This window comes from Pseudorca crassidens, chromosome 1, assembly GCF_039906515.1.
Source record: "Pseudorca crassidens isolate mPseCra1 chromosome 1, mPseCra1.hap1, whole genome shotgun sequence".
Classification (NCBI taxonomy): domain Eukaryota; kingdom Metazoa; phylum Chordata; class Mammalia; order Artiodactyla; family Delphinidae; genus Pseudorca; species Pseudorca crassidens.
This window is the reverse complement of record NC_090296.1, coordinates 1,396,706-1,423,809: the sequence shown is the minus strand read 5'-3', so window position 1 is coordinate 1,423,809 and position 27,104 is coordinate 1,396,706. Positions and strand designations below refer to the sequence as shown.

The 27,104-nt window shown below is 69.2% G+C and overlaps 1 protein-coding gene across 4 annotated transcripts; it reads right to left on the bottom strand.

The window, feature by feature from the left end:
* Positions 1 to 201: 201 nt before the first annotated feature.
* On the bottom strand, positions 202 to 23,361 carry JAG2 (jagged canonical Notch ligand 2). 4 transcript variants are annotated; one of them, XM_067710524.1, is made up of 26 exons: positions 23,245 to 23,361; positions 22,722 to 23,072; positions 15,405 to 15,462; positions 13,336 to 13,587; positions 13,119 to 13,179; positions 9,620 to 9,750; positions 9,393 to 9,512; positions 9,128 to 9,241; positions 8,838 to 8,951; positions 8,608 to 8,721; positions 8,482 to 8,528; positions 8,213 to 8,383; positions 7,272 to 7,422; positions 7,017 to 7,169; positions 6,820 to 6,933; positions 6,449 to 6,562; positions 6,243 to 6,356; positions 5,993 to 6,109; positions 5,547 to 5,574; positions 5,380 to 5,465; positions 4,922 to 5,035; positions 4,714 to 4,829; positions 4,076 to 4,324; positions 3,366 to 3,497; positions 1,825 to 1,984; positions 202 to 1,552 (listed from the first exon to the last, which is right to left on the bottom strand). In XM_067710524.1, the coding sequence occupies exons 1-26, from the start codon at positions 23,308 to 23,310 to the stop codon at positions 1,095 to 1,097; spliced, it is 3,705 nt and encodes a 1,234-aa protein (XP_067566625.1). In that variant the 5' UTR covers positions 23,311 to 23,361; the 3' UTR covers positions 202 to 1,094. The 4 variants fall into 4 exon arrangements, with proteins under 4 accessions (XP_067566625.1, XP_067566714.1, XP_067566456.1 ...); XM_067710613.1 differs by lacking the exon at positions 8,608 to 8,721; XM_067710355.1 differs by lacking the exons at positions 202 to 1,552; positions 1,825 to 1,984 and having other exon boundaries at positions 2,093 to 3,497.
* Positions 23,362 to 27,104: the final 3,743 nt, after the last annotated feature.

The following is a 27,104-nucleotide window of genomic DNA, read 5'->3' as shown; positions in this document are numbered from 1 at the left end:
TTTCCAGGAAAGCATGTGTCAACCACACGGATGCGAACGTGCTCCCCGCCCACAGGGGCCCTGGGGCGGCAGGCCACTCCCACTGCTCACACAGCCCTCACCCGCGCCCCCGCGCCTGGCTCTGCGCCGTGGACGCCCCCCTCCTGCCCAGACTCTAAGTAACAAAGGAACAGCACCCGAAGAACAAGGGAGGACAAAACATTTAAGTTATTAAATCAAATATACAGTGATTCATTTAATATGTACATATTTACAAAAATGCACTTTCACGAGGAGGGGCGGCCGGGGCCAGCAGGTGGGCAGCGGCCTGGTGCCCACGGCAGACGTTGACAGTTGCGAGGGGAGAGTCTGTGTGAAGGCACTTGTCACAAGCTTCGATACTGCCACTGTCCCGGGGAGAACAGAGCAGTCAGGAAGGGCACTTCTGAAAGCACAGTTGAGAGATCTCTGGAGCGAGCGCTCTGGGCAGGAGCGAGCGAGGACGGCAGACTGGGGCGGATGGACTGGCGAGCTGGCGAGGGTCTGCCCACGAGCCTCAGGCCACGCCGACCGCCACGGGCCCCACCAATGACCTCAAGCCCCACTGCAACCGCAGGTCCCACCGACAGCCATGGGCCACGCCGAACATCACAGGTCCCACTGAGAGCCACGGGTCCCGCTGTCAGCCTCGGGTGGTCCCACCGACAGCCATGGGTCCCACTGGCTCTTTGGCCTGGAGCCACTGAGAACCCCAAGTGAGGAATAAAGGAAGATTCTGTAAACAGTGCACCACCTCTGGGAACAAACGCTCGACGATTTGGTGCGAACACAGACATCCTTGCTTTTTCCTGCCACACGGCGGGTGCGACACACAGAAACGTTACAAAAATAGCAACTACCCGAGAATACTGCGTTGTTTTCCACCTGACAGTTACCCAATAATTTATACAAGCTTAAAGAAACATAGAAAATAAACATCTGCTTTTCGTTTTTGGTGTTTTTTTTTTACACAAAATAAAGGAACTATGCACACGGCCTCGGCCTCCTGTGGTCCGGCGGGTGGCGTGGCACCCGGCGAGGGGCCCTGGGTCCCGGCCCAGCTGGCGGCCGCAGCCCTACTCCCGGACGGCACGGCACGTGGCGCCGAGGCTCCCAACGGCGCGGTTGTCCACCTTAGGGCCTGAGGCCCAGAGGGCCGGCCTCCCAGGCGAGCAGCCGGGGTCTTTGGTGAACTTGCGCGAGAGGAACTTCTCGGCCTCCGGAGCGTCGTCCTCGCCGCGGCCGGGCTCCTCGTCCTCCCTGCTGCCTGCCGGCCCGGGCAGCGCCTCACCCACCCTGCGCGGGGCTGGCGTGAAGTTCTTGCAGGGGAACAGCACGTCCTTGGGGCCACCCGGCCGCTCGATGGGGTTGCGGATGGGGTTGAGTGGGGCCCACTGGTTGTTGGCACCCTCCTCCCGCGGCAGCCGGCTCCTCTCTCGCTCTTTCCTGCGCTTGCGGGTCCACCACACGCAGACAGCCACGCACACCAGACACAGCATGCTGAACACGCCGCACAGCACCGACACCAGCAGACCTGGGGCGGGGACACCGCGAGGGGACCGTCGGGCGAGGGTCCTCCGGCTCCCGGTGGTGGGGAGGGTCCCAGGATCGGGGCTGGGGAGGGGTGCGTGGGGGGCTGGGGGCCCTTCGCTGGCAGGTGCAAAGCAGTTGCAGCGTTTTGTGGATCGGAATGCACGGCCCCCCGGCAGGGCCAGGACGATTCGCAGCCCCTCCCCTCCAAGCCCCACGTGCCTGAAAGATCCCCACGGCCCGGGGCCGAGAGGCGGCCCCCCTCCTGCTTCTCACCCGTGGAGGAGCTGCCCACGACGACCGTCTCCACCTTGACCTCGGTGACAGCCAGCAGCAGCGAGCTGTTCCCCTGTCGGGTGATGGCCGCCACGATGGCTCGAGCTGCACTCTGGATCAGACTGCTGTCCGGCAGGTCGCGGCGTGCCGGGCTGAAAGACTGAGGCAGAGGACAGAGCTGAGGGGCAGCGCGCCCGCGTCCGGAGGCCTGGGACCCCCACCCCCAGTGGGACAGCGTGCCTGGCCCCGTGTGCAGCCCCAGGGCACACTGAGGTTCCCGTCCAGGCCACGGCTCTCGATCAGCGGCAAGGAGGGATGCGGGTGGCTGTGGTCCCACGAGCAGGGCCGTCCTGGAGCTGAGCGCGGGGCTTGGGAACCTGTGGCCCCAAGGCTTCCTGGAGGGAGGCTCATCGAAGGGCGGGGGGTCGCCCCACGCCGGGCAGTTCACGGGGAGGCGGGTGAGGCCTGGTCTGGATCTCCTGCACCTGGGGCTGGGACGGCTGTCCCTGCGGGTAGGCTCCCAGCCCCAGGCAGCCATGCCTAGAGTCCAGAGGGTGCCACAAACCCAGCACTCCCCCGAGCGCTGCCGGCACCGTGCGGCCCTGCTGCCCCAACACCGGCACCCAGCCAGCACCCCGAGAAGCTGCCCTGCCCCTACCCCCTTGTCTCTCCCCGCACGCCCCCAACCACAGCCTCCCCAGACCCTGCGGTGCCCGTTTACATTGGGCCCCCGAGCAGGGCCCCAAGGACACCCACTGAGCCGAGGGCCTGGGCAGGTGGCCAGGCCCTGACCACACACCCCAAGGCGGCCTGACACCACGGGCACCCCTGCTGCCACAGACACCAGAGGACACAGCACAGGTGAAGCAGGGAGCCGGGGGCAGCCGGGGCAACAGAAAAAGGAGGCTCCACCCACAGTCGCGCCCACCCCGTCCGGTCGGGCAGGCCCTGGCCTCAGCGCCGCACCCAGGCCACAACCGACCCCCACGGTCTCGAGTCAGGGTCCCACCTGAGGGCTCCCCGTCCGGAGGCCCCGGGCCTAGGAGCTTCCTCACGCTCCCTGCCCTGCTCTCAGGGGATCCTCCAGCTACACCCCGTCGCTGTCCACCCTGGCCCCCGGCCACTCTCCTTCCCTCTCTGGGCGCTGCCTCTGTACCCTGACTCCTGCTGTCACCCGGTGCCTCCCACAGTTCTGGGGACCCCTGCCCAGAGTCCCAGCTGTACACGCGGGCCCCACGGAGCTGCACACACGCCCTGCCTGGCCCCTCCTCCTCCCCTCGCCGGGCTGACGGTGCCTCTCCTGCAGGCCCGCCCCGGCTCCGCCGGCCTCCAGCAAGGGCACGGGGAGTGGCCACAGCCCTTCGCCGCGCAACTGTGCTGGAGCGGACTCCCGGGTCTGTGGTCACCCCGTGTCCCCAAGTACCTGGGAGCCAGCCTGGCCTGGGCCCTCTGCCCCAGTCCCCGCCAGGCACACGTGCAGAGGAGGGCCCTGGAGAGGGGAGCGCTGAACAAGGGTGCCCACCCCGCCTGCCAGTACCCACCATAGCCACCTCCACCGCGCTGGCCTCTGAGGACGGCCGGTCACAGAGCAGCACGAGCAGGCGGTCCCGGGCCACCGCCCGCGTGGCTGGTAGAGCGCGGATCCCTGAGCAGACGGCGCCCACGGTGGTACCCTGAGCAAAGACGGGCTGCACGTGAGCACGGCCCAGGGACCGAGAATCTGAGGGTGTTCACCCCCGGCTGGCACCTTGGGCAGGTGGTGGGACACGCCTTACACGCTGTCTGAGGTAGCAGAGCAGGGATGCGGGGGGGGAGTGGGGGGGGCACTGGCTCCCACAGCGGTCCTGTGCCCCCTCACCCACGACACAGACCACCACCACGGTCAGGGCTGGGTGGGGTCTCACCCGGTGCTCAGGCCACAGAGACGTAAGGACGGGGATGCGGCCTGAGTGAGAAGTGCCCGTGGAGCTGTGGGCTGCCCCAGCCTCCCTGGAAGGCCACCTTCAGCCCAGGTCCCTGGGACAACTGGAGGAACAGGCACCTCGGCCCAGGCTGGCCACTCCTGGCCACTCCCCTGGGACCAACACTTCCCCTCATCCGAGCGCGCTCGGCCAGGCTCCGCAGCCTCCCTGACCCCACAGGCGCCAGGCCGCCAGCAGGGGTCTCGGGCCATCTCGGTGGCCACTGGAGGAAGGATGCGGCGCCGGGGCTCTGCAGACCTTTGCGGTGCGCGGTGGACGGCGCCACTCACCTGGGGCACCTGGTCGCGGTTGAAGTGCAGGGTGAGGCGGGCGCAGTTGTTGTCCAGGTGGCCGGAGCGCGGCCGGCAAGGGGTGCTGGGCAGCAAGGGCTCCTCCGCGCCACACTCCCCCCAGGCCATGCAGGGCGGCTGCAGGCACTGGCCCGGGGCCTTCTCCTGGCACCGCTGCCCAGGTGGGCACTGGGTGCTCAGGGCGTCAGGCCGGCCAGCCAGCAGGCAGGGCTTCCGGCCGCACCACACCTGGGCACACGCAGATGGGACCCGCAAACACACCAGCACCACGCGGGGGAAGGGGAAAGACACGGTCTGGTCAGTGAGTCCCAGGGCAGGGCGGGGGGGGGGGCAGTGGGCGGGGGGGGCGGCGAGGGCCCACCCGGGGGACCACCAGCGCTCCCAGGTTGAACGTGGCACCAGAAGGACCCCACCAGAGCAGGGCAGGGCAGGACAGTGCAGGCCCAGGTCCTCTGGAGCCCGGCTCACCCGTCCCCCTCCCCCAGCACCCTCACAGGGTGAGCAACAGGGTCACGGATGAATGACGGGGACCCCCGGGCACTGGACACCCAGCAGGGCAGTGCGGGGAGGCAAGGCAGGGCCGGCCGGAGAGGCTCTGGGGCAGGAGTCCCCTGTACCTTGCTGCAAGCCCGGCGGCCGTCCAGGCAGCGGCAGCTGTTACAGTCCTCCACCCAGGAGCCCCCATGAGGGAAGGGCACTCCCTGGGACCAGCAGGACCTCCCGAACACAGTCACTGCGGGGAGGAGAGGTGGGGGCAGCCGTGACGGCCGGGTCTCACCCTGCCCCCCCAGGCACGGCCCTCGCCCACGACGTCCCCCCACCTACCCTCCTGGCACCGCGGGCCGGCCCGGCCAGGAGGGCAGCTGCAGCGGTAGCCGTTGATCTCGTCCACACACGTGGCCCCGTAGGCGCAGGGTGAGGACTGGCACTCGTCAATGTCTGCGGGGAAAGCGGCGGCTCGTCGGGCAGCACGGGAGGCCCTGGCAAGTGGGAGGAGCAGCCCCCGGCCAGCTGGGGCCTCGGGCTGCCCTCGGGGGCCCTCTGGGCTGGGCCTGGCGCTGTCACTGTCACCAGCCTGAGGCTTAAGCACCACCCCCATCTGCCTCTGGGACGGGTGGAGGGGGGCGGCCTCTGGGTACTAAGACCTCAACCCAAACTAGGGTCTGCCCCTTGCCGGGTGGCGGGGGACAGACAAAGGCAACTGCGGCTCAGGGTGAGGTGGGAGCAGCTCCGAAGGCTGGGGTCCCACAGCACTGCCCGCCCGGTGCCCCCCGGCCCCTCACTGATGCGGCAGTCAGGGCCTGCGAAGCCCGGCGCACACTCGCAGCGGAACCAGTTGACGCCGTCCACGCAGACACCGCCGTTGTAGCTGCAGGGGAGAGGGCGGGTGTCAGGGGGCCCGGGACAGGCCGAGCTCCCTGGCCAGCCCGCCTCAGGGGCTGCCACTCACCAAGGCAGGGGATTGCAGTCGTTGGTATCTGTGTTTGCGGAAAAAAGAGGACAGTAGGCACGGCATCCACCCGCCTGGCACCCCAGGCATGCAGGGCGGGAGGATACCGAGCTCCCCAGCCAGCCCACCGTGACCAGGCTGGAGGCTGGGGGCCAGGGCCGCTCTGGGAGGAGAGCCCGTCCTGGAGGGGACTGGCCTAGGAGGGTGGGGTGCGCGAGCAGGACGCCCAGGCCACAGGGCGAGTGGCTGGCGGGAGACGGACAGAGGGCAGAACACAGGGGAGGGGGCTGGGCTGCGGGGCTGGAGGTAGCACGGCAGATCTTGGGGTTCAACTGGACTTTGGTGGCCAAGTGCAAGGGGCAGGTCTGTGAGGCAGGCTCGAGAGGGAACAGGACCCGGAAGCTGTGGGAGAGAGAAGTGGGTCCCGCCCACGCCCACGGGCTCACTGTGTGTGCAGGTGCGGCCCTCCCAGCCGTCCCGGCAGATGCAGGAGAAGGAGTCCCCGCTGCCCACACAGGTGCCCCCATTCCCGCAGGGGTTGGGCAGGCAGCTGCTGCTCTTAGCTGCAAGGGCGGAGGAGGAGAGGAAGGAGGCGGGGGGCTTTCACCGGGCTGGGCAGACCGGGGGCTCCACCCCACGCCTCCACCCCAGACAGCGAGGGGCAGGCAGGGCCAGCGTGCCCTCGGGGCGCCTCACCGACCGTGCAGGTGCTGCCCTTCCAGCCCGGGGGGCAGGCGCAGCGGAAGGTATCGCCGCTGTCGTAGCACGTGCCACCGTTGCTGCAGGTGTAGGCGTCACACTGGAACTCACCTGCGGGCACACGGCCGCTCAGGGGGCGCCCGGAGCAGCGGGCGGCATCCCGGTAGGCAGCCCCAGCGCAGCAGGGGCTCGCGGGCACTCACGTGAGTGGCAGGTCTTGCCCTTCCAACCATCGTCACACGCGCAGTAGAAGTCGTTGACCAGGTCGTAACAACGGCCGCGGCTGTGGCAGGGATCGGGAAGGCAGTCGTTGGGATCTGGGGGTGAGGACGCCGGTCAGCGGGGGGTCACCGGCGCTCAGGGAGGGCTGCCCGGGGGAGGAGGCGCCGGAGCTGGGCCAGGGAGAGACAGAGGGCGTGGGGAGGGCAAGCGTGTGCCCCTCCGCCACACGCACGCACGCGCGCGCGCTCCGGTCACCAACTCGCCACGTGGAGCCGATGACCACCTGGGGCCGCTGAGGTGCCCGGTGACAGGCCACGTGGGGCCCGAGGGAGGGGCAGCACGGCCCACTCACTGGTGTCGCAGAGCTCGCCCTCCCAGCCGCTGGGGCAGAAGCAGCGGAAGGTGTCCACCTCGTCGATGCAGGTGCCCCCGTTGCGGCACGGCTGGCCGAGGCAGTCGTCGATGTCTGCAGGAGGCGGGCGTAAGCCAGGTCCCCAGGCCTCCCGGCCCCTCCGGGCCCCTCCCAGCCCCCGGTCCACAGCCACTCACTCTCGTGGCAGTAGGTGCCTGTGAAGCCGCTGTCACAGACACAGGAGAAGTTGCCCCCAGGCTGGCTGATGCAGTGTCCATGGGGGCCACACACGCCGGTGGGGGCCACGCGGGCCACCCTGGTCCCCACCTCGAACCCGCAGCCATCGACCACTGCCACAGAGATGGGAGGGGTCAGCCCCACCTCTGCAGACCCCACCTACCTCTCACCTCACCCCACTCCACCCCCTCAGGCCCCGCCCACACTGCACCCACCTCTGCAGGCCCCCCCAGGGCACGGCTCCCGGGGCTCGGAGCAGTTCTTGCCACCCACATCTTCGGGGCACGCACAGTAGTAGTCGCCCTCCAGGTTATAGCAGCGGGCCCCGTTCTGGCAGGGGCTCGGCTGGCAGAAGTCAACGTCCACCTGGGGGGCGGGGCACCCACGAGAGCCCAGGCCCTACTGTTGGCGCTGGACAATGAGCCAGGCCTCGCTGGCGTCCGTACAAGGAACCCCAAGGTCCAGGCCCCACCTGGACTAGACAGCCAGGCCTCTGCAGCCACAGCCTGGAGGGCCGCCCAACCCAGCCTGGCCAGGCCCCTCCCACCACCCTCGCCTCCAGGGCAGCCCTCTTCCGCTGCATCCGGCCTTCGCCCCTCCTACTGGCAGGAAGGCCAGCTATCGGCCCCCCTCCCCAGCCACCAGGGCCACCCTGAGCCCCGTCCGTGGGTCCTTCCCAGAAGCGTCACCGCCAGGCTCCACGGCGCTGGACAGGACCTCTATCCTGGGCCCCAGGAAGCCTGCTGGCCAGGAGACCCGCCCCTTGCACCCCTGCAGCCCCACTAGTCTCCCCTGCAACGGCCAGGGCAGGTCAGAGGGCGGTGGGTGCGCGAGCCTCTCCTCAGACCCGCGTGCGGCACCCCCACCCCACCCTAGGGCCCCTCTTTCAGGGGCCCAGGTGCTCCAGCCACTGTGGGAATCAGACAGACAGGGCTTGGGGCAGCCGGCTGACCTGCCAGGGCTCCCGGCCCACCCCACCAGGAGGGGCTCATCATGACAGGCAGTGACCCTGCGACCCTGCTCTGCCCCTGCCCAGAAAGGCAGCCCGGACCCTCTGCAGGGCCGACGACCACTGTGGCCCGTCTTGGCCACTCGGACGGGCCACCCGGGCAGCGGCTGGAGGAGGGGGGAGGCAGGCAGCACACGCAGGCCTCACCTCGCAGAGCGGCCCCGAGAAGCCCTGGGGGCAGTGGCAGCGGAAGCCGTCGACCAGGTCCTCGCAGAGGCCGACGTGGCAGGGGCTGCTGGCACATTCGTCCAGCTGGCGCTCACAGTGCCGGCCCCCGAAGCCCCGTGGGCACACGCACTGGTAGCCGTTCACCAGGTCCTGGGGGGAGTGGGGGGGTGAACCTCCCGCAGCCACCCCCGCGGGCGGCTCCCCCGACACTCCCCCCACGTGCGCGCACGGCACGGACCGGCCCTCACCTTGCAGGTGCCGCCGTGCTGACACTGGCCCCCACAGTCGTTGACGTCTGCGGGCAGAGGCGCGGTTACGGCTGGGACTCCCTCTCCCCCAGCCCCGCCCACCTGCGCCCGCCCACCCGTACTGACTGATATGACAGTTGGTGCCCTTCCAGCCCGGGATGCAATCACAGTAATAGCCACCAATCAGGTTTTTGCAAGAAAAAGCATTAAGGCACGGCTTCCCTTCACACTCATTGGCGTCTGTGAACGAGACAAGGGCAGCGATGGGGCCCAGGCCCCACCTGCCCCGGCACCCGCAGCAGCAGCGCATGCCCAGCGCACAGCCCATGCACACACGCGCCCCGCGGGCCCCTTACCCAGCTGGCAGGTGGCTCCCCCCCACTGCTCGGGACAGATGCACTCGAAGCCGTCCACCTGGTCTACGCAGGTGCCCCCTGCCGCACACGGGTTGGAGGTGCACTCGTCGATGTCTGCAGAGGATCAGAGAGAGAGGTGTGGGGTGGGAAGGAGGGACACGGGCCTGGCTCTTCCTGTCACCCCTCCCCTGACCACTGCCACCCACGTGGACGCGGCCACTCCACCCCTACCCTCCAGACCCCTCAGACGCCAGGCTGAGTGCCCCAGAGGCACTGGAGTGGGCACTCACCAAGCGCACAGGTGGGCCCGCTCCAGCCGGAGGGGCAGTGGCACTCGAAGCCTGAGGGCACCTCGTGGCAAGAGCCCCCGTTGGCACACGGGTTCGAGGCGCAGGCGTGCTCGGCTGTGTTGAGAACCACGGGAAGTGGGTGTGGCGGCCCAGGCCCCCTCCTTCCTCCCCAAGCCCCCAAGGCCCCGAGGTGGGAGCGGGGGGGGGTGCCTGCCGCACAACAGGCCAGAGAGGTGGGCCCGGCCGGCTCCCGGCCCCGACGTACCCCGCTCGCAGTTCTTGCCCGAGTAGCCGTCGGGGCAGGCACAGCGGTACTGGTCAGGCTCCGCGTTGATGCATGTGCCCCCGTTGGTACAGGGGTGGTGGCTGCCGCAGTAGTTCAGGTCTGGGGGCGGGGTGCGCGCTCAGGGAGCAGACCGAGCCCCTCGCTCCCTCCCTCCCCGAGGCGCCTACCTGGGGCCTCGCCACCCGCCCCTCGCCCACCAGGCGCACCTTTGTTGCAGAGCAGGCCGCCCCAGTTGGTCTCGCAGCTGCACTGCCAGGGCTCCACACAGCTGCCGTGCACGCAGCCCGGGTACGGGACGCACTCGTCACAGAATCTCCCCTGCCAGCCATAGCTGCACCTGGGGAAGCCGAGGGCCGCGAGGCCACGTGTGTAACAGCGGGCCCCGCGAGCTCTGGCCGCTCCCAGGGTGGCCTGGGGGCACGGGCGCAGAGTCACATGGGCCGCCCAGGGCCGGCAGCCTCAGCCTTTGAACTGGAACGGGCCCCGGGCCAGGCGGGGGTTACGGTCCCGCCGGCCAGCCCGCACCGTCACGGCACTCCCGGCCGCTGGCCTCGCACGGTTGGCCGCAGCTGTCCAGTCACTCCTCCCGGAGCTATTTTGGGACTCACCCCAAGCAGGGCCCCGAGAGCAAGCGCCAGGAAGGCAGGCGCTGCCGGGACCCCAGGAATGAGAGGGCCAGGTGCTGCCAGGCCTGGGCAGGCCAGCGGGGCATCAGGAAAGGACTCCTGGACTGGCCCCAGCCGGTAACCTTGGGCGCAGCACGTGACCTCACCTGGGACTCAAGGGCAGTAACTTCTCTCTCCACAAGGCCCAACCACGGGCGCATCTCACAGATGGGGACACTGAGGCCCACAGGCCGCCCCAGTCCAGCCCTGAGAGAAGCCAGGTTCAGGGCAGCTCCTGGGCTAGAGTCACCCGCTCCCGGCAAATGGCCTCGAAAGGCCTCCTGGCTCCAAGGCCACGACCCCGAGGCCGGGCCCTGCCTGAGCTGTGGGCCAACGTCCTCTGTGGGAAGTCCTTCAGGAGGAGGGGCAGAAAGACGCCCAGGCCGTCATCGAGGGCCCGGAGCTCAGCCAGCCGGGGGCACTGCTCTCGGGGGAGAGAGACCAGCACCCTGTGCTGGACGCCCCAGGGCCCGGCGGGCTGCCCTTCAGGCCCTGGACGTGACCCCCAGGGGACCCTCCCTAGAACTTCGTCCTGCAGGATGGAGTGACGTCCGTGCCATCACCCACCACGTGGATTTATTTTTGGAAAAGGAAAGAGCCACGGCCCTTCCCGGGCCGCCCCCGTGGCCCACGGCACCCAGCAGGGACGCTGGCCAGCTCAGCCAGTGCAGGACAGGGAAACCAAGGCCGGTGAGAAGGGGCTCCTCCAGCCCCCCCGTACCCGGGGGCGGGGCGCGCGGTGTGTGTGCCCGCCTGGGCCACACGCCCCCACCCACCACCCTCCCTCCGGGGGACCCCTGCCAGGGAGCACGAGGGTCCCTCGGGCGTGCTCTCGGCCCTGGGTGGGGCAGCCCTCTCCACGCCCCCCCTACCCCAGCTTTCCTGGCCCCAGAAGCCCAGGGAGGAGACGGCAGGAAGGCACGGCCATCTCCGCAGCATCCGGTGGGGGTTTGTCCTGCGCTGAAACCTGAGCCCTGAGCCACGGGCGGCAGCTGGGCCTCACCCACAGGCCAGGGAGAGAGGCGGCTAGGGCTCACCTAAAGCCTCTGTCCCAAGCGTCCCGCGCCGCACCCCCCCCCCCCGCCCCCTCCGCGCCTTCCTGCACAGCCCACACTGCAGTGGAGGGCGGGCCTCTCCCACCCTCCTCCCACCCGGCTGCTCCGTCACCGGCCACCCAGAGCCGCTAGCACGGCCCTGCCCCTTGTGCTCACGACCCAGGTGGGGACCCGTCTGCCCCGAGTCCCAGGGCTCATGCCCACCACACGGGTCACAGGGCAGGGCTTCAGGGGAGGGCCCTGCCCAGGGCAGAGAGCAGTGCTGCATTCAGTCCCCCACCCAGGATCTGGTTCCTGGAGGTACCTGTCCCTCAAGACATGAGCCCACCCTGGGCCAGGCCCCCAGGTGCCCTCTCACCGGCACTGTGCTCCCCACGCCACTTGGAGATCCACTCAGCTTGTCTGAAACCTGGCAGAGTGAGTGGCCGGGTGGGTGCAGCCCTAGCCCCCTGCCTATCCCTGGTCAGCCTGCCCGCCTCCCTGCCCTGGGACTGGCGGGTCTGCTCCACATGCCACTTCCCAGGCCAAAGCCACCACAGGACGAGCAGAGGGTCACCCTCCCGTCCCGGCCCCGGATCCCAAACATTGCCCTCCCTGTCCAAACTCAACGGGGGAGTTACTAAATTTCTCTGCTTAGCGCCCTTATCTGAAAAACACACCTGGGAGCAAACCCGCCCTCCAGAAGGGGTCCTGGGATGAGTGAGACCCAAGGCTGGGGCACAGGCCTCACTCACTGCACCTGCTCACCTCTCTGCCAACGTGCGGGCCCCTCCCAGGGGCTCGCCCCTGAGCACGCACCTGGTCCCCCAGGCCCAGCTCCCGGGCCATCCTCACGCACCCCCGGCGCCCGCCCTTGCTCACACACCCTAGAGAGCCCCGCTCTAAGCCGTCCTGGCCCTGAAGCCTGGCCCCGCCCCTCCGGCTGTCCCAACCCCCGCTTCTCTGCTCACTACCTGGCAGGACTACTCCTCCCTTCCCACAGCCACCAGACCCTGCCCGAGCCGGCAACTCTACCTTCCCCCAGTCGAGGTCTCCGACGGCCTCCACTGTCTGCATGAGGCTGCGGGGATCCCTCGCTCTCTGGTTCCCTCTGACCCCGGCCAACCCTGGGTCACTGCCCGGTGGCCTCTGCCAGCTCATCATACACTGTCAGCAGCAGGAGCCTGGGACCAGCTCCTGGACCTCTTCTCCTCTCCAGCTGCCCCCGGCGGCTGTCAGCACCGGCCGTGTGCCTCAGGGGCCCATCCGTGTTTCGGGCCAGGCCTCTCCCCACAAACCCAGGGCAGGGCGGGGCGGGGCACCTGCTGCTCTCACCCCTGCCTGCGGCGCCTGAGCCCATCCCCGTGTCCAGTGGCACAGGGTATAGAAGGCTTGGGGTCCTCCCCGATCCCCCCCGCTTCCACTCCAGGACGTCTGCAGGACCTGCCCACCCTTCCACCTCCCACTGGACTGTCACCATCACACACCCCCTCCCCAGCCTGGCCCCACCCACACAGCAGCTGCTCTGGTCCTTCCATCCCACCTCGCTCAGCTCCAAGCCCTGCAGCAGCACCCCCTTCTTTTCTAGGTCCCCCCCACACTCACCACCCTCCCTGTCCTCCACCCACAAGCACAAGCCGCTGTGCCCTCCGCACCTCCTGTGCTGCAGACACCTGCCCTCGGGCGGCTCTCTGCCTCCCGGCCTCTGCCCCTTGTGTAAGACCATCCCAACCCAGTTACGTGAAATGGCCCTGGCCGCCCCCTCCCCAGGCCCCCGCCCCCGTCCTCGTGGGGCTATCACTGTCGGGCACGCCCAGGCTCTGAGGCCACGGGCGTCCCTGTGCCGATTACAAGCTGCGTGGGAGCAGGGCCCGTGTCCCCACTCATGCGGCCCCAACACCCAGCTCCCCAGCACCGTGTCCACGGCAGGCGCTCAGACAAACCCCACTGAGGGAGCAGGTGTGCCTGGAGAGCAGAGACGGGGCAGGCGCCCGGCACTCACTCACCTGCACTCCCCAGGCACGGAGCATCCCCCGTGGAGCAGGTTACATCCTTGCTTACACACGGCTGCAGAGAGAGATCAGAGAGGCGCCGCTGCTGCCAGCCATGCACGGGCCCCCACAGCCCTGAGGCAGGCACGGGGTGGGGGTGGGGGGCCTCCAGGTGGCACCCCGCACAGCCCTCCGCGTGGCCCCTCCGCGTGGCCCTGCACAGCCCGCTCACCCTCCTTGCACTCCTTGCCCATCCAGCCGTCCATGCAGGCCTTGTTGCCGTACTGGTCGCAGGTGTAGTGGCCGAAGAAGTCGTTGCGGGGCCGGCAGAACTTGTTGCAGGTGGCGCTGTAGTAGTTCTCGTCGCAGCGCACACGGATCTTCAGCTCCAGGTGTGCCACGTGGCCGCTGAAATGCAGGCTCTTCCAGCGGTCCTCCGGGTTGATCATGCCCGCGTGCGACACCCGCTCGATCAGCAGTTCCTCTTGGGGGGGGCGGCAGAGTGAGCCGGCTCAGCCGCCACATCCCCCTCGGAGGCGCACAGCCCGCCAAACCACGCGGCCAGCGGCCCAGGCCACAGAGCCGGGACAGCAGGGCCACCGCAGGAAGCGCGGGGCTAGAGGGGCCTCCTGCCCCGCTAACGCAGGCGGGGCCGGCAGGGCTGGGTGTGGGTGACCCCGCCTGTGCCCCGCAGCCCGCGGCCTGCTCCCACCAGCACCGCCACCGGGCACCACGCCCACCCCTCGCCAGTGGACGTCTCTGGCCACCCTCCCGCCCCTGCCGGGACCCCTTCTCTCTAAGGGCCTTCCCGGGAGCAGCCGCACCACTCACTACTGCCCATCTGAGAACAAGCCTCCCTCGGCCCTGAGCACGCATGGATCCAGCGACCCGATGGCTGGGCCTCCCTTCAAACCAAGCTGCCGCGTGGGCGCAAACGCCCTGAGCTGGCAACAGGCACAGGGCTCGTGGTACGTCTCCCTACATGCTCGTACCAGTTTGGGGAAGTCTGCAGTAAGAGGCTAAGGATCCCGTGCACCCCCCCACCCCCGAGCTATAGGAAAGGCCAGGCCCCTCCCTGAAGCGTCTCTCCCTGGGCCGACCCATCCCCGCCCTCCTCCGGGGAACACTCCTGCCCTGGGCAGCCTGTCCCCACGCCCGCCCAGCCCCGCTGACCGCCGCTTCCAGCGGCTCCTCTGCGTCCCCACAGCGTCGTCACCCGTGGGACCCAGGGGCTCGGTCTGCCTCGGCAGCCAACTGCCCGCGTGACACTGCCCCCAAACGCGGCATGTCCAAACTGGGCTCCGGCCCGTCCGCACGACAGCTTCTTGGCCCTGCGGCTGCTCAGGCCACCCCTGCCCGCTCTCACCACGTCCAGCCCACCAGCAAGCCCCGTGCCTTGGCCTTCAGAGCGACCGGAGCCCCTCTCACCCCGCAGGCTGCTCCTGGTCCCAGCACCCCCAACCGCCACCTGCGTTCACACAACCGCCTCCTCACCCATCTCCACGCCGGCCCTGCAACCCGCCCTCCAGCAGCAGCCTGAGCGACCCCGCTCCAGGAGAAAGCCAGCCCACGAAGCCTCCGCAACCTGACCCCGGCCTTGCTGACCTAATCGCTGCCTCCACCCCTGCCGTGAGGGCCCCATGCTCTTCTCCAGATGCACCGGGCTCACTCCTGCCTCAGGGCCTTGGCATTTACTGCTCCTGCCGCACACGCAAATGCTCTTCCCCGTTTGTCCACGGAAAACCTCTCTGCCCCACCACCACAGGGCCCCGCAGACGCCATGCAAGGTCGGCCAGCCACCAGGTGAGCCTGCGGGGGAGGGCCACCAAGCCCCAAGTTCCAGGGCAGATGGGCAGAGAGGGGCTCAGAAAGCCAAAGAGAGCTCTCAGCAGCGAACCACTCCGCTGTGCCACTGACCCGGCCTCAAAAGAACAGGCTTGGGTCTCGGCATCAGCAGGCTACGGGAGTGCTGGGGAGGCCCAGGTGCGGCCCTCGGCCCTCAGTGAGGACACACGCCCATCAGAACAACACAGAGGAAGCTGAGACTGGGGAGGAGGGCAGTGCACGCGCAGCTCAGCAAATCACAAGTGTGGCAGAGCTTCCTGGCAGCCAGGGCAAAAAGGGAAACAGCACAAAGATCCTCAGGGTAGAGGCAGCTTTCCTGCCACATGGGCCTTTGTCCCCAGCAGGCAAAGGACCAGGAACCTGGCTACGTGCATCTCCGTGAACGAGGGGGTCAGCCTCCCAGTGCCCTGAGGGAGGCCCTGCAGGCAGCAGTCCACCCAGCCGGGGCTAACTCACCATCCGGGGTGGTGTCGTTGTCCCAGTCCCAGGCCTCCACGATGAGGGTGAAGGAGCGCTGCAGACACAAGGAGGGGCCCGTCAGGTACCCGAGGCCCTGCCCCAGCCCAACCCTCCCACCACCACGCCTCGGCCACACCCCCACTTTATTCCTCAGCTCTGAGGAGGGGTCTCCTCAGCAGACCCCGAGATGACCCCCTGGAGGAGGACTGCCCCTCCGGGTCACGAAGGCTCAGGGGGTGTGAGCTCGTGGCTCCCGCAGCTTCGTGGCCCACCGGCGAGCCTGACCGGCTTGGGTCAGGACGGAGAGAAGGGAGAGTGACCCAGACAGAGCAGCGGGCAGAAGGTGGGCACAGCTGGAGCAGCTGCAGACAGGGGGGCCAGGTGGCCGGGGACCAGAGGGGGTCGAGCGGGAGGCCCCTCGGCAGCTCACAGGGGCCCAACCCACCGTGGGGAACAGGAGGTCCCACCCCCAGCCTGCCCGGGAGGGACGATGCCCCGTCACCAGGCCACGGGACGGCAGGGGCAGGCCCAAGCGCTGGTGCCACCCGCCCCCCCGCCCCGGGACATAGTAAACGTCTGCCCCACTAGCCTGCTTCACCCAAGACCCGGAAAGCGGCCCCTGCTGCACAGATAGGGAAACTGAGGCCCAGGGACTGCCCAAGGCAGCCTCAGCCTATGCTCTCTCCCCCTCCCTGCCCCCAAGACCATCCAGCCCTCGGGCACCAGGCAAATGATGGGCTGACGTCACTAAGCAGCCCCAGGACACCACCGCCCCGCCGGCCGTGAAGACAGCCAGTCGCTCCCGGCACAAACTCGCGCCTCGCCTGACCCTTCCCTGCCCAGCTCTTCCCCGGCCGGGACCCTCCGTGGCTCCCCACTCCACGCTGCTCGGCCCCCTCTCGGGCCAGCCACAAAGGCGCCGACTACCACCCCCGCGGCCCTCGCCCCACCTGGGCTGGGGGCTCACAGGACGGGGCCACGTCTGGGACACGGGCTGGCCGGCTTCCTGCCCGAGGGCTACTGCCCTGGGGAGACCAGACGCCTCCCCACCCTCGGCACCCCCATCTCCCAGCTCCTGCAGGCTGGTTTCTTCGCCTCTGCAGCTGCCTGCTGGCACCCCACCCCACTCAGCCCTGGCTCTGCCGTCCCCCACATCCCGGCCCCAGGCAGCTCCCCGTGGGCTGCCTGCCACATCCAATCACACCCACAGCCCCTGGACACCCAAGCGTGGTCCTCCCTCGGAGACCCTCCTCTTGTCCCCTACCCCGTGCCTCCAGCTGCCCTTCTTCTTCCCGCCCCTCCCACGACACGGCCTCAGGGCCCAGGACACACGTGCCCACCCTCAACTTCGCTCAGCTCACCTACGCCGCTGCCCCTGCCCTGAGCCCAGCCCCCCAGCAGCTGTCTCCCAGACACCCCTGGACGACCCGCAGGAGTTCATGCTCACAGCCGCCACCCTAGGACCCACACCCACCCAAGAAGCATGAGCAAGAAGCGGGGAACCACCCTCCATCCTTCTAGAAGCCCGCCCCTCACCCCCATGGAGCTGTCCCCAGGCTCTCAATCCCACCTCTTGAGTCTCCCTGAAACCCATTCCCTCACTCCTGCCACCGCCCTCTGCCAGGCCATCAGGATCCGTCCCCAGGCTGCCCATCTCCACCAGAAGGGCTCCCGGCAGACACTGGGGCCTCCACACCCCCGTTCACAGGAGCCCCAGTGATCCCCAGGGCTCTGTCCACATGTCCCCCACTGCTCAGCCCTCTTGGGGCTCCCCGTGGCGTGCGCCCTCCTCACAGGTACCCAGCACGCCCACCCTGCCCCTGGGCCTTTGCACACACGGCTCCATCCCCCTGCCTGGAATGCTCCTGGCAGACGGGTGAGTCAGCGGGGCACGGAGCTGCTGTTCTAAAAGGGGGTCAGGGCAGGCCGCGGAGAGGGTGCCTCTGGGCTTGAGGCTGCAGAGTACGGGAAAGAGCCGTGTGGCATGGCCTCGGGCTGGAAGAGCAGGGATGTGGGAACAAGGGTCCCAGAGTCAGACGGCGGGGCTGCCAGCCCCTGTGCCAGTCTTGGTGCTAACGCTTTGGAGCAAAGTGGGTGGCTGCCAGGTGGGTCTGAATGAGGCCAGAGACCAACGGGGCTTCAGCAGTCGTGCTGGCCACCTGACAGAACGGGCTATAAAGGACACAGGAGGAAGCAAGGAGCTGACACGGGCTGCGCCCAAGAGGGCGGGACCATGGCGGTCAAGGCCCCCAGTAGGGCAGGTGGAGGAACGCCCCAGGCCGGGCTGCCCATCCCACAGGGCGCTCACCCCTTGGGGCAGCCGGAGTCCACCTCCCCACACCTGGGCTTCGGGGAGTAGGGAGCGCCTCCTGGCTCCCAGGAAACCCCACGCCAGCCACTCAGGTAGGATTACCGCCACCTTCGCCAGAGCCCAGGGCTCCGGTTACCTGCTCCCGCGGGGACATGTGCTGCCCGCCCACCCGCAAGGGCCCCACCGCCCGCCAGCTGGGTTCCCTACACCTGGACGGCAGGAAGTCATCCAGAGAGAACCTGAGCCACTGGGTGGGGCGGCACCTCCTCTCCTCCTCCCGACTGGCCTCTAGGACTCAGTTTCCCTCCTGCAAATGGCAACCTTTCATTCCACTGCTGCTGCCTTGTGGGCCATGGGCCCGGTAGGGCTTTGTCAACCCCAGGTCTCTACAGAACAGGAAAAAGGCAACAGGCCTGGACGGGAGGCCTCGGAGGGCACACTGTCATCCCAGGGACCGGGCTGGGGGGGTGGGTGCCTGGGCAGGGTTGACGACAGCTAGGGGCCGGGGGCGGGTTCCTTAGGAAGCAGGCAGGGGAACACCCCTGGCCAGGCACAGTTGGGCCACCAGCCTGCCCAACCTCGAGAGGCCCACCCAGCCGGCTGGCATTAGTCCCTGAAGACCCAGCCACACCTCTTCCAGGAAGCCCGACCTGACCTACCCACACCAGAATCCCAGCCCGACCACGGCCTTCTTCCTGGCCCACCCCCAAGGCCAGGTCCAAACCCTTTGTCTGACCCCCCAGAAAGGATGATGGGGCAGCCGCCCTCAGACATGGAAATGGCACAGGGCAGACGTGGGGCCGGATGTGCCACACCCCACGGCCCAGGACACCCCAGGCCAAGAAGGCCTAGCACAGACCCTGGACCTGCTGCCCTGGCTCCTCTCCCACAGCACCCTGCATCAGCGCCCGGCCCCCCACGGAGCAGAGCTTCACGCCGGCGCCAGGAGCTCTAAGCACAGATACGTTTCCTGAAACCCGAGCTTCAGAAAGGCCCAAGCCTCTGCCTCCATTGTCACCCGACAGGGAGGGGAGGGGGCCGCCTCCCCTCAAGGTGCTGGGCCCCGGCACCCCCGCAGGAGGAGTGGACCGCAGGCCTCCCCAAAGGGAAGCCAGACACCCACACTCCGCACCAGGGACCAGACAGGGCCTTGCCTGGGCGTGCCCCTCCCACCCCACTGCGGGCCGGCAGCCCACGGTCTCACGACACCTCATCACACGCACGTCGCGGGGCTGCAAAGCCCACAGTCAGGTCGACCCTGGTCACACCAGGCTCACGGTAGCCGGGGGATGAGGACCCCAGTGTACCTGGGGTCTGGGGGGACGTGGACCCTGGCTCAGGCCTGAGGATTAGAAATGCCTGTCTCCACCAGGAAACCCCTCACTGGCCCAGCCTGCCCTCAGCCAGACACTGCCCCTGAGAGGCTCCCTGAAAGCCACCAGCCCTCCAAGGAGCCGCTGCCCACACCCTCCAGCAAGCTCCTCGTTGCCACGCCGCAGCCTCGCTCCCCAACCCACCTCTCAGGCCCAGGGACAAAACCCCCGCCCGTATCCAAGCGCTCCACTGGCCGGTGCAGCCCTCCCGGTGTCCCCACTTTGCCCGAGAGCCCCGCCCTGCTGCCCCAATATCAAAGCCTCGACCAAGACCCCTGAAGTACAGGGCAGGTGACGGCACGGAGCAGGTCACCTGGGCAGGACCCCAAGGCCCCAGTGGGAAGGTATGGAGAGGAAGGGGGCAGAGGAGGCCCCGGGAGCAGTGTGGGGAAGGGGCCAGGGTCCACGTTAGCCCCCACCCCAGTCCCCAGCTCCTTGGGGGTCGGGAGCACACGGAGGGCGGTGTCAGACACCACCCAGGGCAGCTTAGGCCCTCCCAGGCGCAGACCTTGGCCTGGCCCACCTTGGGATGGGGGCTCGCGCCGCTGACAAGCCCCATTGGCAGTCGGACGTGGGGGGGCTGGGCAGACCTCCTCCTTGGGTGTGCATGCCCCCGACTGGCCCAAGTCCCTTGCCCACCCCTGAGCACATCACAGACCCCGCAAGGGACTCTGGCCTTCTGATGGGCAGCCGGCGAGGAAGCGGGGAGACTAGGCCAGCTGGAAGGCCAGGCTGGGCACTGAGCCCTGCAGCCCTGTCCCCCGCCCACACGCCCACACAGCTGCACCACGCGGCCAGGTCCCAGGACCTGCTCTGGCCCACGATCTCAGGTTGGCTACACCGTCAGCAACGGGATCAGGCCCAGGCCCAGGTCCACCTCGGTTCTCCTCACGACTCCAGCTTGGCCTTCACGAGCAGCCATCTGTGCCACCCCCTCGAACCCACAGGGCGCGCTCCAGGAGAGGGGCCCTCGACCTGCGGGCCAGCTCCAGGGGTCCCCGCTACCAGAGCGCAAACAAGTAGGCAGGTGCGGCCTCTAGCTAGGCAGCAGGCCCCCTCACTCAGGACCCCCGATGCCACACTGCACCTCCATCGGCCAGCCCCACCCGGCCCCTCCAACACCCCCAGTGGCCACCTACCACACCCAGAGAACTCACGCGTGCGCACGTGCACACACACGTGACCAAAAGTGGCCTCCGCCCTACTAGCTACAGGCCAGGCGCTGGGGCCGACACGGCATCACCCACCTCCTGCGGGGACCAGCGGGACACATACAGACATCCATGGGGCCGGATGAGGAGAGAAGAGGCAGGCCTCACACCCAGGCTGACCCCACCTCCCTCACCCCCAAGACCCTGGACACGCCCCTCTCCAGAAAGCTAAGCCTGACACCAACCTGAAACCACAGGCGGTGGACGGCGCAGGACCCGGGCCCACGCGGCCAGGTCAGGGCGCCCCAGCCAGGCCTGGGGCAGCGGCGCACGGGGGCGCTCCCCCTCCAGGGGCCTGGGTCGGGTGCAGGAGGGCGGCTCCCCACACCCGTGCACCTGCAGCCGCCTTCAAGGCCCCGCTCACACCCCTACTCCAGGGTCCTGAACGGGCGCCCTCCCACCTGAAGCCCCGAGGCAAGGCCCGGCCCCCTCCTCGGTCCCCAGGGCACCAAACACAGTCCTCACTTTCTCCGGCCAGGGTCAAGGGCCCTAGTGGGCACACTGGGTTCCAAACTCGCGCCAGCTCAACTCACCCCAGCTCACGGGACGGAGCTGGGCTTGCAGCAGCAGAGGCAGTGTGGCCCCAGGGCTGCTGCCGGCCGAGCGGAAATACCAGGGCACTGGCATTGCCGCGCCGGCTGCAGGCCTGGCAGCCAGACCACACCACTGGCAGGGAGAAGAGGACAAGTGCAGCCCCCAAGCACACGGCTGCCCCCCAGCCTCACCCCCGACCGGAGGGTGGGCCACCTGCTCATTCCGAGAGGACCCAGCTGGGGGCAGGAGGAAGGGAGGGGAGCTGGCCCAGGACCCGGTGCCCAGTCTGCAGGCTCCTGCCTGGGGAGACCAGGGCCTGCCCCGTCCCGTTCCACCCCTGGCCGGCCAGCGGGGCCAAGCGCCTGAGGGACACGCGTTGGCCCGCCACATTCCTCCAGGCCTCCCTGCCCCCACGGCCACTGCTGCCAACTCGAGCCGAAAACACATCCTCAGGTAGCGATTTCGAACCGTGCTGGCTCCGGCCCAAGCGCAGATGACAGGCTGCGGGCCCTGCTCAGACCTGCCTGCCGCGCCGCTGCGGGGGCGAGGGGGCTGGGCTCATCCCAGCGCCCGGGGCCTCCCAGGCCGCCCCTGCCGTTTCCACCCCAGGGACACATTCCCCGCCTGAGGCCCCAGGGTCAAGGGAGACCCCAGAGGCCAGCCAGGTATGTGGGGGTAGGGCTGTGGCCCCAGGAGCGTGTAGCCAGGGGTCAGGAAGGGGGTAAATAGGACAGGGGAGGCCCCCGGCCCAGGCAGAGGAGAAGGTGCCAGCACAGCGCTCAGAGCCGGGTGGGGGAGGAGGGCGTCGGGCCCAACTTCAACCAGCCCGGCCTCAACCCCCCGTCTCTTCCAGGACCAAGACATCAGGCGGACATACTCCTGTTGGCTCCCGCTGGCTGGTCCAGCCAAAGGTCCTTAGTCAGAAGGACAACCTCTCAGTCGGAGCCTGGCATCCTGCTACAGCCAGACCCACCCCAGCTGCGGGTACCTGCTCCTGCACGCCGAGGCCCCGCTTTACAAGGTCCTCTCTCATCCCTGCCCCCACCCAGTTCCATGCAAGCAGCACAAAGACCTGGGAGGGCCACATCAGGCAGCAGGAAGCCTCCACCTGCGCGACCACAGCTCCCTGCAGCCCACGGTGATGAACCACATCCCTACCAGCATTCTCAGGCCCAAGGCTCCTGCCTGCCAGGCCAGCCCCAAGCCCGCTCCCACAAAAGAATTAAATCTAAAACCCAAGACTGCAAGGTGTAAGAAACCTGACAAAGAATCACTGCACCAAAGCCCACTGAACCTTCCCCCCGGATCTGGACCAGGAGCAAAGGCTGCCACCAGCACACGTGCCCTAGGTCTGCCCGGGCCCAGGTCCCCCAGTGCCCGCCGGAGCTGCCACCCCCCACCCCCGCCCCCGGGCATCCAGGAAACTGCAGGGCGGGCGCAGGCTGACAAGGGCCCAGGCGGCTCCGCCGGGGCCTGCCCCAGACCAGCCCCAGCACGCGCGGCGCACATGCCTCCCCGGCCTGCCCAGGCCCGAGGCGCCTGGCCGCGCCTCCCCACCCAGACAGACACGCGCAGGGCGACGCAGGCACACGCCGCGGGCGGCCGTGCACGCGGGCCGAGGCCACCCCGCCCGGCCGCGACCCCCGCGCGCCCACGTGGCCGGGCGCGGACCCGGCCCCACGGAGCAGGCGCCCGGGGTCCGCACGCCGCGCGGCGCCCCCTGCCGGCCCCACCCGCAGGGTCCGGGCGCGCGAGGCTCGCACTTACGGCCGGGGCCGCAGGTGCGGGGAGGCCGAGGGGCCGAGGGGCTGCGGGCAGGGCGGGGCCGGGAGCCGGGCGCCGAGGGAGGGGAGGGCTGGGGGAGGGGGGGTGGGGGCGCACGTACCGGCCAGGCGAACTGGAAGGGGATGACGACGAGACCCGGGTCCTGGTCGCCTCCGACCCGGGCCCGGGCCCGCGCCCGGTCCCCCGCTGCGCCCACCGGCGGCAGGTAGAAGGAGTTGCCGCCCAGCACGGGCGTGGCGCCGTGGCCGTAGCTGCAGGGCCCCGTGGGCGTCACCTTGGCCTGGTACTCCTTGAGGCACACGCGCACGTACGTGTCGCACTCGTCGTGGCCGCAGCCCCCCGAGCGCGTCGTCCGGCCGTCGCCGTCACAGCAGGCGCCGCTCAGCAGCTCCCCGTTCACGTTCCGCAGCGCACTCAGCTGCAGCTCGAAATAGCCCATGGGCCGCGCCGCCTAAAAATAAGGCAGAGAGAGAGCGCAGAGAAGCGCGGGCCGGGGTCGCGAGCCGGGGCGCCCCGCCCCCACCCGCCGCGCAGCCTCGAGGGCTTCCGAACCGCGGCGCCCGCAAGCGGTGCCGCCGACCCCGAGGGACGGCCCGGTGCGCCCCGTCCGCGCCCCCGCTCACCTGCACGCAGAGCGCCAACAGCAGCAGCAGCTGCCGGGGCAGGCGCCCCCGGCCCCGCGCCCGCATCGCCTCCTCGACCCCGCCCGCCGGCCCGCCGCCGCCGCCGCCCCTGCGCGCCCGGCCCCGGCCTCCCAGTGCCCGCCCGCCCGCCCGCCCTCCGAGCGCCGGCAGCAGCGGCAGCGGCAGCGGCAGATGAGGCGGCGGCGGGCGGGGTCGAGGCGGCGCCGCGCGGGCGCGGGCGGCGGGCGCGCTGGGGCTGCGGGCGCGCGGGGGCGGCGGCGCTCGGGCTCGCAGGGTGCCGCGCCGACCCAGCTCCCTCGCGGCGGCGGCGGCGGCGGTGGCGGCGGGCGGCGGCGGCGGCGGCGGCGGGCGGCGGCGGCGGTGGCGGCGGGCGGCGGCGGCGACGGGCGGCGGCGGCGGCGGCGGTGGGTCCCGGTCTCGGCTCTGCGCGCCCGCGCTCCCGGCGCCCGCAGCCAACAAGTTCGGGACAAGACTGACAGCTCGCTCGCCCATTCGTCACCCGCGTACCTGCATATGCATGAGGGGGCGGGGCCGCGCCGCGGGGTGGGGCTGCGGGGGGGTGCCGGGGGCGCCCAGGATTTAAAGGCGGCGGAGGACTCCTCCTGCCAGCACCTGGACCCGGCGCACGCTTCCCGTCGCCCTCGGGCGGCGGGGCGGCGGCGGCGGCGGCGGATCCACTAAAGCCTCCGCCGAGCCGGGAGAGTGGTGCTGGGCGCCGCAAAGCGGCTTCCCCTCGCCCGAGCCCCGCCGGGTGTCAGGAGCCAGGGGGTGGGGCGCCCCCTGAGGTCACCGCCGTGGTCCTCTCCTATCGGTGCGCCGCCGCCGCGCTGCTCGCGGTCCCAAAGGAGATGCTGCCTCCTGCACAAATCAGGGCTCGGCCCCACGCGGGGCAGGCGCGGCCTGGGACCCGAGCCTGCCCGGCCCTACTGCGCGACTCCCTTCCCCTGTGAGTGCCCCCATCCGTGCCGCTCCTACCGCCTCCACTCCAACCACCTCCACTCCGGCCGCAGGGGGCGCTGCTCCCCTCCCACTCCCCGGCCCTCCCCGCCTCACTGCCGGTGGAGGGGGGGTCAGGAAGCCAGGGAACGAATGTTCCTCCGCGCAGACTGTGTGCCCAGTTCGGTGCTGGTGCGGGGCTCGCCAGGCCATACTTTCGAGGAACGCCCAGGCTGGGTGTCGGGGCTTGGGCGGGGCGGGGCGAATAAAGGACGGTAGTGCACCCCCAAATGGACAAGGTGAGGGCCGCCCAAAGAGGCTCCGGCTGCTGTCCCGGTCGCCAGGCCCCCATATCCCACCCTCTGTCATCACCTTGTTGCCCTCTACTGGAGTAACCTCGCCTCGCCTCGCCCCCGCCGAGGCTCCTTGTCTCCAAACATCCCAGCCTCTCCGCCAGTCAGCGTCCCTTTCAGGGCTGGAGCTCGCCTTTGCCGTTAGGGATACCGCTTCGGTCCAAAGGGGTCTTCCCGCTCAACCTCCGTAGTAACTGGGCTTTCTTCATTCCCCTGGCTCCTCCGGCCCTGGGCTGGATGCTGGGGGTGCAACCCCTGCCTGGAGCTAGTCACTGCTACAATTTGGGGGGTGGCGTGGGGCTGGAAGCCTTCCTGGAGGAAGAGAGCTTTGAAGGAGGCCAGGTTCAGGGGCAAGGGCAATGGCAGAAGGAACTCAGGAGCACAGACACTGCCCCCTCTCACACTAGGATATGTAGGCGCAGCAGCAGCCTAAGGGGCCTAATGCCCTGGTTTCACCGCCCAGCCTGCGGGTCCAGGCCTCAGGGGCCTAAAGGAATGGGCCTGGCTTTGCTCACTCCAAGCGCCCATCCCTACCTGAGCCCCTCTGTAGGCTGGGAGGGGGCAGGACACAAGCCAGGCACCGCCATGCACAGTGACCCCCACCAAATAAGGGAATGTGAGCTGTGTTCAGAGCCTTCCAGTTGCTGTCTTCCTGAGGGTGGGCAGCGGTTACTGCTGTGGGGACAGGGGGTTCCCCGGGGAGAGGCTTCCTCCTCTGCTCTGGCCCAGAGACAGTACTGAGTACTGGAGGCTCTGTCCCAGGGGTCCAGGGCTCCAACCCTGCCCATGCCCGCTGTCCTACACCCACCGCTCTCCTGCACTCATCGAGCAGTGAGCAAGGCTGACACAGCCAGTGGGGGCTGGGGGGTGGGGTGGGCAGAGAACATAGACAAACAATGCAGAACAGCAAACTGTAAGGGTGAGGCATGCAGCAGCACATGGGGAAGAAGCCTGCTAAGACCCAGAGGGCAGGCCAGGGTCAGCCAGGTGAGGGGCTGGGAAGAGCACATGCAAAGGCCCTGGGGCTGAGGAGAACACATGGCCAGGGCAGAGCAGGTGAGGGGCAGAGGGGGAGGCTGGAGGTGGTGGTGAGTGCCGGCTGTGCTGGGCCTGCCTGGCTAGAGTCTTCCTGCTAAGACTGACGGGAAGTCACAGAAAGCAGCTGAGCTGGGTTGGGCTGCACGTTTGTGATTTACGTTGTCACAAAGATCCCTGGCTTGGGGGGGAGGGGCAGCACAGGGCGAGGTCAGACAGGGAGGCCATAGGCGGCCACTGCCGTAGTGCAAACGAGAGGGGCCGGTGGCCGGCCTGGCTGTGGAGAGGTGGAGGAGGGGGGACTTCCAGCGCAAGTAAGAGGCGGAATCTGGAGAAGAGCCCCCCGCCGTGCGCCCCTCCCTCGTCCGAAGCTTCCTGCTCCTGGCCAGCTGTGGGAGGAGACGATGGCCTGGACTAGCTCACACGGGCGGGTGGTGTGGCTGACGCTGGGCTTGCTGTGCGGCGGTTCCAGAAGCTGCTGCGCTTCAGCTGAGGCTCTTCCCCTGCTCAGGGACGTCTTCGGCACGAAGGCACCAGTGAGGGATGCTCACGCATCTCAAGGTTCCAGCTCCACCTGCCAGGGGACGCGGCCGCCCTGGAGCCCTTCCCACTGGCCAACCCTGCCTCAGGGATACAGGGAGCCCCCGCCCGCCCTGCGACCCTGGGGAGACAGTGATCCGGCCCCATCTGCCTCCAGCCAGGCCCTTTGGGAATGGGACGGGTCCCTGCCTCCCGGCCCAGGGAACAGAAACCCCCTGGCGCTCATGGTCCCCTTCCCCCTCCTGCCCCCTAGAAGCCACAGCCCAGACCTAAGGGACCCAGGAGAGGTTCAAGACACGAAGCTGGCCTCTTGAGGGAAGGCATTGGGGCTGCTGGCAGAGGGGATCCTCCCTCCTGGGGTCCCCTCCTACAGGGATTTCTGCACCCCTTGGGCCAGAGGGCCGGAGACCCAGAGGCAGCCAGGCTCCTGCCTCTTCCAGGAGGACCCCCAGCGTTGTTCTGGGGCCCACTGGGCCACAACACCCCTCAGTCTCCCCGCCCCACCTGCCCCCTAACCCGAGGGCTCCCTCTCCAAGCGCCTGACACCAGGCAAGTTCTGGGATGGGTCTCAACTTGTGCCGGACAAGGCACGGACGAGGTGGAGGCCTCTCCGCCTGGCCAGGGGGCTTCAGGACCAGGCCGGGGTGCAAGCTGCTGGGCGTTTGGACAGAGCCGGCTGGGCTCAGGAGTGAGCTGCGCTTCCGCCCGTGTTCTGCGGTGCTAAATATAGCGGCCAGGGAGGGGAGTTTCCGGTTACAGCCCCCCCACCCCTGTGCCGGGAAATGGATGCCAGCTCCATTAGGTCCGGCGGCGGTGCCTGCTGACCCGCCCCGTCGGGCTGCCAAGCAGAGTGCGGGGCTGGACTGCACCCAAGTCCGCGGCCCTGCCCCCACCCCCCGCCCCGCCAGGCTGGAGCCCGGCATGCTCCCCAGGGCACAGACAGCCCCCAGCCCCAGTCAGTACCCACTAGGGGCC